This window comes from Stegostoma tigrinum, chromosome 17 (assembly GCF_030684315.1).
Source record: "Stegostoma tigrinum isolate sSteTig4 chromosome 17, sSteTig4.hap1, whole genome shotgun sequence".
Taxonomy (NCBI): domain Eukaryota; kingdom Metazoa; phylum Chordata; class Chondrichthyes; order Orectolobiformes; family Stegostomatidae; genus Stegostoma; species Stegostoma tigrinum.
The window spans coordinates 34,700,521-34,711,214 of record NC_081370.1 but is presented as its reverse complement, the minus strand read 5'-3'; the positions used below and the strand labels follow the sequence as shown (position 1 = coordinate 34,711,214).

The window sequence follows — 10,694 nt, the reverse complement described above, 5'->3', positions numbered from 1 at the left end:
ATTCCACTTTCTCTGTCTCAGCCATTTCTACAACAATGATTCCACTGTCAAATTCAATAAGCTTTAAATTTTGCTGGTAAAATTATGAAAGGCCCTTTGAAATTCATACATACACACTGCCCTCAACCACCCTATCTATTTATTAATTGAAGAATTCAGGCATGACTTGTCTTTATGAAACCTATGCTGACTTACCACATAATAACCTTTGTTTTTTCAAGCAACTCATGCAGCAAGTTTAACATAGTAAAATATATTGAAGCAAAATGCAATTGTATTAATATTGTCACTTCAACACACCGCCCTGTTGCCTGGCCAACGTCTCCATCTCAGGCTTGCTGCATGCTCTAGCAAAACTGGAAGAGCAGCACCTCATTTTCCGCTTGGGAACTCTATAGCCTTCTGGACTCAATATCGAATTCAAAAAGTTTAGGGCTTGAGGCACCTTCTCCCATGTCCTCACCCCAACTCCAACACACCAGACCTTGTTAATGCTTGGTCTACTATTACACACAACACATTGCTGGCAACTAGTGGTCCCCATTAGCTATTCATTCTCCATGGTTGACTGCTATCCACTCCTCTGTCTGTCCAGCTGTTCTTCTCCATCTTTGGGCTCTATCCCCAACTATCATTTACTGCTTACTCTATTCCCCCACCCCTTTTCTGCATGAAAGCCAACTTCTATCTAGCTACATTAGTTCTGAGGGTCACTGGACCCAAAGCATTTACTGATTTCTGTCCACAGATGCTGCCAGAACTTCTGGGCTCTTCCAGCAATTTGTTTTGTTGTTGTATAAAGATGGCAGCTTTTAAGTAATAAAACATCATAAAGCACTGTATAGGGGTGCTCAAGATCAATATGTGACAAGTGCCATGTGCCACACAAGGGATATGAGAACAGCTAATCAAAAGCTTGGGCTTTAGGAGTGTCTTAAAAAAAGACAAGTGGAGAGGTAGAATGGTGTAGCAAACATATTCTAGAGCTTAAGGCTAGGTCAACTGAAGACAGTCACTGGAGGAACTAAAATGAAGGGTGATCAAAGGCCAAAATTACCAAAGTATAGCAATCTTAGATGGCTGTGAGGAAATTACCAAGCTAGAAGAGGCAAGGTCATGAAGGAATCTGAAAACAAGGATAAGAATTATTAAATTGTGGAATTGTTTGATCAAGAGCTAGTGCAAGTCAGCATTGTTGAAAGTCCGTATTGCTGAAAGAGCCACTGAGAGGAAGCATTTAATGTTGGACATAGGAAACTTGTCATTAAACTCCAGAAGTCCCCAAATTGGTCATCAATTGTCTTTATTAATACAATCAAGGCCACACCTGGGTAATTTCATCAAAAAGTAATATGTTGCTGAGACACGTCAGCACCATCTAGACAGTGTAGAAAGAAAACAGCAATAATAGAATAAGAGTACACAAAGCTGTTGAATAAAAAGCTCCAGCCAAACAGCTCCTGAACAGTAAGTGGGTGCCACCAGTGCTGTATTCAGCTCCAACCTCCAAGGATGTTAGGGTGCTCCTCTTGTTGCTGTTGAATAACTCGATTCATCATATACAGACTAACGAAGACCATCACAATGCCAATTATAAGGACAAGAACAGTCAGCACTGTGGCTGCAATGTTGAGTGCTCGGGCTGTTGATGCATAATGCCGAGCTCCTTCAGCATCTCCCACAACTTTCCGGTCTCTAGACTAAAAACAGAACAACAATGAATAGATGCAACAAGACTTGCAAATCTCAATGAAAGTTGACAGGACATTACAGCTCAGCACTTTTAAGTTCTGGTAAGTTTGACAACATCAATGTATGGTTTCTTCTAGTAAACATTTACATTGTTCAAACTGTGTTATCCAGTTTCGTTTGCATTGTGAAATCAGAAAAATACTCATCCATTACAATCAATAATGTCCAGAACAGATACAAACACTTTCTCAACTCCTATTAGGCAAAACAATTGAAGCAATTCCTTATGATGTACATGTGAGGACAAACCTAATCAAAATAACCCTCTTTCCAGTAACATTAAAGTGAAAGACTACTTTTGTTTTCTCATCCCTAAAGATTCTTCAGTCAAGTTGGGAAGTTTCAAGGGGAAATGTTGCTCTATTGTTCAACCGAGTAGGATGACAGGAATTGTACATTTTCTTTTATTCTCATGAGGCAGTGGTATCACTGGCTGGCTAGCATTTATTGCCCACTCCTTATTGCTCTGGAGAAATGATGAGCTGGTGTGACAGTGGATAAGAGAATCAGACTATCAGTGAACTCTGTCATGATATATAGTTCAAGATAAAATAAATGGTTAAGTGCTCATTTGGTCCACTAAGGTGCTCAACTGTTACAAACCACACTCCAGGGTTTGAACCCAATCTCATTTGACATTGACTTAGCGTAGTCAGAAGTATTATGGATTATTACTTTTCCTATCCTGTTGAACATTTATCCTTCTGCAAAAACAGATTGGTGTTTTATCACATTCCTGTTTCTGGACCCTCTATGTAAAACTTGGCTTCTATATATGCATAGCTAACACAACTTCACTTCAATAATTCCACTTCTGCAACAGTTTTCAATTTCACTTGTACCTCAGTTCATTTGCTGGTGAAACTGTCAATGTCTTTATTGTTTTTGAACTTATTCTAAAACACTCCTGGTTGGGCTACCACATTCTATCCTCCACAAGCTGTTGGCTCTCAGGTGTTTTGGAAAGCCCACATGAAAGACACTAAATGAAAAACGTTCTCTTACAAAATCTGACACAGATACAAAAAAATTGTTCTGAAGGAGGAAACTGTTCCTCAAATATCCAAAACAAGGGATTTCTTTTGCCACCTTAAAAAAGGGATTCAGTCTTGCCTATTTGTAAGTGTTAACAGTCATCCAAAACCTTCAAAAATATTAATAGGTGATAATGCAATCAAATTTATCAGTGAAACCATTCACTTCTTAATCATGGAGATAAAAATACCAAGAGTGTGAGCAGGAGCTTTTTAGCAAATGTTTAAAATGTCATTAAAAAAGTGAGAATACTTCAAATGACAGTGTTTAAGAAAAATCTGACACACAGCCAAATGACCATGTATGAGAAAAGTTGGCCAATAGTGTGGCCAAAGATGTAGGTTTTAAGGAATATCTCAATGGAGGAAAGATGGATGGAGATGTTTAGTGAAGAAATTCCGGCTGAAGCTTTGGCCACAAATGGAGGAGTGATTAAAATCCAGGATGCACAAAAGATAACAACTGGAGGAGTTGTGGCATCGTAGACCAAACCGTCTAAGCTGCATGTCTGACCTCCTGATCCTTTTGTTTTTAAAAACACTACTCGTGTGCTTGGCTCACTCCTCCTTTTGAAAAGGTTTGTAGCTGCCACCTCTTCCTGCCTCACGTTTCCCTAGCAAAGAGCCACCCCCACACACCAAGTAACCTAGTTGCTCCTGAAAAGATGGTAATGATGACTTCTTGAACACTGGTCTATTTTGGTTCAGGTATTCACATGATGCTGTTAGCAAGAGTGTTTTAGGATTTTGACCCAGCAAAACTGGAGGAGAGGCAATATTCTTCCAAGTCAACATAGTATGTGGCTTGGAGGAAAATTGCATGTAGTGGTATTCCCACAACCTTTTTGACGGTCATGGCTGTGCGTTTGGGAGCAGTGCATCTTTAGATGATACACAATGCTGCTATGGATCATTGGTGATGGTGGTAGGAGTTTGAGCTTGCAGATATAATGTCAATTAAGCGACTACTTTGTCCAAATTGTATCTGGTTTCTTGAATGTTGTTGGAGCTGCACTCATCCAAGCAATGGGGAGTATTCCATTACACTCCCAAATTATGCCTTGCAGATGGTGGCTGTAGGGAATCAGGAGATGGGTTAGCTTTTGTGGCATTCCTAGTCTCTAACATGCTCTTATATTGATGGTATTAATGTCAATGGTAACTCCCTATATGTTGACAATGGGAGATTCAATGATGGTAACGCCATTTATTTCAGAGACAACGACTAGATTCTCTCTTGTTAAAGATGTTCATTAACTGGTATTTCTATTGTGCAAATGCTACTTGCCACGTGTAAGCCCAGGCCTTGATATTGTCCAGTCTTGCTGCATTTTACATGCCTGTTTCTCACCACTTGATCGAGACAAAGTCATTGAAAATTACACTACCCTGAGCAATTAAAAACAGAGGTTATGGTGCAGTGGTACTGTCTCCACCCTCAATCGAGATATCTGGGTTCAAGCCCCACCTGCTCCAGAGGTGTGTAGTAATATCTGTAAACGCTGGATTAGAAAAATAGATTAAATTAAAAATCAAAAACAGAGCTCTTGTCCTGGGTTCAAGTCCCATCTGCTCCTGAGGTGTGTAAAAACAGTGTCTCTACAGTGTGGAAGCAGGTCATTCAACCCATCAAATCCACATTAACCCTCTGAATTGCATTCCAACTAGACCCATCCCCTATCCTATCCCTGTAACTCTATTACCCAAGGCTAATCCCACCTAACGTGCACATCCCTGGACACTCTGGGCAATTTAGCACGGCCAGTTCACCTAACCTGCACATCTCTTGAGTATGGAGGAAATCAGAGCACCTGGAAGAAACCCAAAACAGACACGGAGAATGTGCAAACTCCACACAGACAGACCCCTTAGGGTGGAATTGAACTGGCCCCCAAAACCACAATCATCTTCCTTTGTGTCAGCTAAGGCTCCAACTAGTGAAGAGTTTTCCCCCAATTCCCACCGACTGCAGCTTTTCTCGGGTTCCCTGAAGCCACAATTGATTGAATATGGCCTTGATGTCAACTGAGGTCGCTGTCACCTCACCTTGTGTAGTTTAGCTCTTTTGGTCCACATTTGGATGAAGGCTGTCATTTGTGACTTGGATAAGAATTGTTTTGCTATTGCGGCAGTTGTAAAAAAATAACTGAGCGGGTTTAAACATAAGCTACACAAGATGGACATAAATCTGGGAGGAAGCAACACATTTAAGGACTTTGGAAAGGAAAGTGTGATTGAAGACTATTCATCTTCAAAAAAGTGTGGAGTCAAAGGTATTTTCTTTTGAAGAGAGCGTTAATGGCAGTAAACATTTAAAGAACACTCAACAATAACAGGAAGGGACGTTGGATATACAGCAGTTCAGTAGGAAGTCCTTGGTTGCAAGAAATGGGAACTTAAGAAAGCTTTGCCATTGAACTGTTGAGATTTCACTGGTCAATGAGATTGCATTTCCTCCTCCCACTAACCCCACATGGCAGTTAGCAATCATTTGGACAGGGTGAAGTAGAATCTCACATTATCGTACAAGGTCATAACTGATGGATTGATTGACTACCCTCATGTTTCTTTGAAGAGACACGATTTTCCCCAAAAACACTGATTCCATTATGGAATAAATAATTATATTCCACTTTCCTGTAACTAAAATCACTGGATTGATTCATAATTACCCACAGTAATTCATACATAACACCCTGATTGCAGTAGAATCAAAAAAATCTGACACTGTATCAGATTTCAGCAAACAGGTTGACAATGCTTTGTTAGTAATTTCCACAAAATGCACAATTTCTTTTCCACGTTTACAAAGAATGTTCTCCAAAATAGTAACCTTTAAAACAGATAATCCATCAAATTCTCTTCCTGTGGCAGCAATAGTTTAAAAAATGCTGAACTAAAAAGTCACAAATTATCAAAGGAACACATAAGCTGGCTCAAACAGTGAGTCAAACATTTGGTCTTCACTGCTGAGATCCAATTCCAATCTATCCTAAACCAACAGATGAAAGTCTCAGATTTAAAGGTTATATGTGAAACTAAATTAGGAAATGTAAGCTCAATTCCTTGCAAAAAAATACAGTTGTCAAGGAATTGCAGATAAAGTTCCTTTAGGAACACAAAGATGTTAAGCTGTTCAACTTATAAATTGTGTTCTGGAGCCTTGACCCTGGGTTGAAATACTCTCATATCCAATAGTTATCTTTCTCCACATAATTTAGCAAGAGTATTTATCATGTTCAGCATCTTGTACTACAATTATTGTAGCTGATCTGACAAATTTTACCCAATAGCAATTTATCAAATTCCATGGAAAACTTAAGGTTGTTTAATAGGTTTCAAAAGTCAGGATGTGGAAATTAAACAAGTTTGTGACAGCTGAGGGATATTTGCTGTGATACACGTTTCACAATCTGGTTGCTATTCCCATATTTATCTGAGAGGTGGTGATGATTAATGAAGGTACTAGGCAATTTAGCTGAATGAAGAAGGTAGTGGGTTCAGGAAATGGGATGGCCAAGTTGGTGTTGATATTCAAATACCAAGGTCCAATTCTAACAAAATGCTCCAACAATCAAGACTTTCTTCAGCAGACAGTTACAACTTGGTCTCTCTTTCATCCTTGGGGATGTATTTATTACTGATATTTTGGCATTTGATGCTCTTCCTTAAGTACCATTGAGAAGGTGAAGGTCTTTTTAAACCTGTACAAGTTGATCATTCATGTCACTTACTGTAACACTTCAAAGGTCATTACAGTAAATCATACAAGTGTGGCACTACAGACACATTGTCTTTACTGCGAAAGGATGGCACATTTCTTTCCCTGAAAGACATGAGTGAACCAATAAGCTTTTTGAAACAGTCTCACAGCTTAGAATCAGAATCCCTATACTGCAGAAAGAAGCCTTTTGGCCCACCAGGGTCTGCACCAACTCTCCAAAGAGCATCCCACCCATATCCACCTTCCCATCGGCATAACACTTCATGGTGTTTTTATCATGGCTAATTCATCTAACCTGCACATCCCTGGACAATCCAGAATAATTTAGCATGACCAATCTGCCCCCCAAACTGTGCATTTTTGGACCTTGGAAGGAAACCCTGGCAGACACAGGGGGAATGTGCAAACTCCATACAGACTGTTACTAGAGGGTGGAATTGAACCCAGGTCCCTGGCACTGAGGCAGCAATGCAACCCTGAGCCATTGTGCCACCCCTTCATTGTCACCACTACTCGCATCAGCCTTAACTTTCAGATTTAAAAATAAATTCAAATTTCAATCTCTCACGACGGGATCCAAACTCATGTCTGCTGAGTTGGTGGTGCAACCTGCACTGTGGTCACCTCTTGCCCCTTCTCTTGATAGGTGTCCAGGTTTACAAATGTTTTAGAATGGAACCTTCTCAAACCACACCAAGCGCCTTTCATAAGTGAAAGTCTGGCTCAAGCAATATATAACAGATACAATAGAAAGCAAAAAATGGGAAGAGTAAAAGACACAATGAGACAGAAGCACACTTAGCTCTCCACACACATGCGCAGAAGGAACACAATGTAAAATTACTGAAGTTATCTAGTTTAGTAGAGAGGATTAAAATGTTTTGAATGGTGAAAAACTGAAAAATGTTTGCATAAAGGAACCAGAGTGCTGTTGAATCATAGATAATTAATAGACTGCCACAGCAAGAAATTGGGGAAAATAAAACAGGTGGCATTTGTTACAAAGGTATTTGCATACAAGAGTGAAGGAGACATACTGGAAACAATATAGTGCCATGGGGAGGCCATACCTGGAGTACTGTTCCCTTACCAAAGGAGGTGGCATGTAATGATTTTCATTACACTGATCCCTTGGAATGAGAGGATTGTCCTCACATTAAGTGGATTAAAAAAATGGTGTTAACATTTCTGAATTTAGAAAAACAAGCAGTGACCTCATTAAACTGTATAGAATGCAGAAGGGTCTTGGACAGGGTCCAACAAAAAGAAATTGCTTCCTCAAGCTTGCAAATATAAATATTTGAATAAGAAGGGTTGGGCCATTCAGCCTCTTGAGCCTGCTGTCATTTAATAAGCTCATGGTGATTGGATTGAGGTCGCATCTCCCATAAAATTCTCATTTATCCCAAACCTCCTGACTTGTTAGGTCAAGGATCTAACCACCTTTGCTGTAAAAAATTCAATAAAATCTAGAATATAGCATCATGTTGTCAAGTTAAAAGGTACCAAATTAATTGTTCATTCAGAGGTTAGTCTGGAATTAAAGCAGAAATGATTGTAGAAACTCAGTGGGTCCAGCAGCATCTGTGGAGTGTAAGCAGAGTTAACAACTCCAGTGACCCTTCTGAATCTTTGGAATTTTCTACCCTAAACAGCAGTGGATGTTGAGTCGTTAAAGTCTCCAAGGCTCTGATTGATACATTTTTGTACACCAAGAGATAAATGAATAAGTTGGAAAGGTGATTTCAAAGTACATGATCTTATCCAACCGTAGAGCAGACACAACTGGTCTCCCACTCCCCATAACTGTTCAAACCTAAACAAGCATACGTAGCTCATGCTGTTAAAACTGGCTTGTTTGATATTTTACTCTCCAATTCAACAAGGAGTATCGCAGATAAATATCTATTCCCAAGTGCTCTACTTATGAAATCATTCAACGATTTGTTTACCTGAAGGGTCAACAACGAAAGTAGGCAAGCGAATGGTTATAGATGAGGTAACAAGAAAATTGTTTTGAATATAAGGAATTGTTTGAATCGGTTTGCTTACAGATCCTATCATGGATTTCAATAGATAGGAGCGAGTGGATCGAGCTGCAATTCGCAAACACTGGCACGACTTAACTGGGCTAAGCTCCCCCATACCCCACACCGGCCGGCGTCATTTCATTACTTTTATAAATAACAGAAGCGTCACGGTGCAAATGTACTTCAAACGCAGAATCCTGCGGAAGAGACGGATGGAAAAAAATTGCAGCAAGCTGCTGGGTAATCAGCAAACGCAGTGGTGCTAACCAGGATGAGAGTCACTCGGGCCGGCTATGCGGGAGGACGACAGGCTGGGGGCCGGCACCGGGGCGACTGGTACTGGCAGCTTCTCGTCCATTGACGGTCCGGGCTTTCAGGCGAGGCGGCACCTCCTCTCCTCCTACCCGGTCTCTCTCCACCCACCCCGGCTCTCTGTCTCCCCTCCTATCCCCTGCCCCCACCACCCCTTCGGGTCTCTTGTCGCCCCCGTTTCACCGCCCCCTCCCCCCTCCTCCGCGTCGCTGTCTCCCCCGTTTTCCCCTATTCCCCCAACCCCTTCTCCGGGTCTCTCTCTCTCTCTCTCTCTCCCCCCTCCCCCCCCCCCCTACCACCCCTTCTGCCGGTCTCTGTCTGTCTGTCCGTCTCTCTCTCTCTCTCCCTCCCTCACCCCCGTCCCTCTTCCCTCACCCCCCCCTTCCCCTTCTCCAGGTCTCTCTCTCTCTCTCTCTTCCCCCCCTTCCCCTTCTCCAGGTCTCCCCTCTTTCCCCCCCCCGCCCTTCTCCGGGTCTCTCTCTCTTTCCCCCCCCCGCCCTTCTCCGGGTCTCTCTCTCTTTCCCCCCCCCCCCCACTTCCCCTTCTCCGGGTCTCCCCTCTTGCCCCCCACCCCCCGCCCAGGTCTCCCCTCTTGCCCCCCACCCCCCGCCCAGGTCTCCCCTCTTGTCTCCCCCCGCCCAGGTCTCCCCTCTTGCCCCCCCACACCCCCCTTCCAGGTCTCCCCTCTTGCCCCCCCACACCCCCCCTTCCAGGTCTCCCCTCTTGCCCCCCCACACCCCCCCTTCCAGGTCTCCCCTCTTGTCCCCCCCCGCCTTCCAGGTCTCCCCTCTTGCCCCCCCCGCCCACCCTTCCAGGTCTCCCCTCTTGCCCCCCCCCGCCCACCCTTCCAGGTCTCCCCTCTTGCCCCCCCACCCCCCCCTTCCAGGTCTCCCCTCTTGCCCCCCCTTCCAGGTCTCCCCTCTTGCCCCCCCTTCCAGGTCTCCCCTCTTGCCCCCCCGCCCCCCCTTCCAGGTCTCCCCTCTTGCCCCCCCACCCCCCCCTTCCAGGTCTCCCCTCTTGCCCCCCCTTCCAGGTCTCCCCTCTTGCCCCCCCTTCCAGGTCTCCCCTCTTGCCCCCCCTTCCAGGTCTCCCCTCTTGCCCCCCCACCCCCCCTTCCAGGTCTCCCCTCTTGCCCCCCCCCTTCCAGGTCTCCCCTCTTGCCCCCCCCCGCCCTTCTCCGGGTCTGTTTCTCTCTCTCCCCCCGCCCCGGTTTCTCTGCCCTTGAGGCCCGCACTCACTTTGACCGAGAAGACCATCGCCACGAAGCCCAGGCAGCAGAAGTTCATGAAAGCGAAGTTGAAGATGGACCAAAGGAAGTGGTCACGGACCGAGGTCACATTCGGGGCCACGTTAACGACAGTGGTGGTCACCGCCTGGTCATCCTCCTTCAGCCCCTGGTACGGGTAACTGCGTGTACTGAGCGGCACATTATCGGCTCGGAACTCCATGTTAGCTGCAGTCTTAGCTTTGGGGGGGGGGGGGAAAAAACCGTGAACAGTTCTGGGAGCCGGCTTTTTATACACTGGGTGGAGCAAGCGCCTGGAACCGCCTCCAAGCATCCAACTAACTAATCTGCAATCGGCCCAGCAACCGAGTAATAAACGCAAAGTATTGCACAACGTTCGCGTTGGATAATGAACGGAATGGTCAGGAATAATAAGTCACTTTCAGAGTGGCGAACTGCAATTAGTGCAGCGCCAAAGGATGAGTATTGGGCCCTGTTTACTGTCTATCTTGATGGCTTGGATGAAGGTTTAGCCACTCTTCCTGACCTTACAAAGGCAGGAAAACAAGTCGCGAGCAGATCACAGGCGTGAATGGTGATAATGGGAACTGCAGATG

General features: G+C 44.1%; 1 protein-coding gene across 1 annotated transcript; it reads right to left on the bottom strand.

The window, feature by feature from the left end:
* Nucleotides 1-1,286: 1,286 nt before the first annotated feature.
* LOC125459404 (dispanin subfamily A member 2b-like) lies at nt 1,287-10,350 on the bottom strand. The gene is made up of 2 exons (XM_048545820.2): nt 10,091-10,350; nt 1,287-1,700 (listed from the first exon to the last, which is right to left on the bottom strand). Exons 1-2 carry the CDS (start codon nt 10,298-10,300, stop codon nt 1,494-1,496), a joined length of 417 nt encoding a protein of 138 aa, XP_048401777.1. The 5' UTR covers nt 10,301-10,350; the 3' UTR covers nt 1,287-1,493.
* Nucleotides 10,351-10,694: the final 344 nt, after the last annotated feature.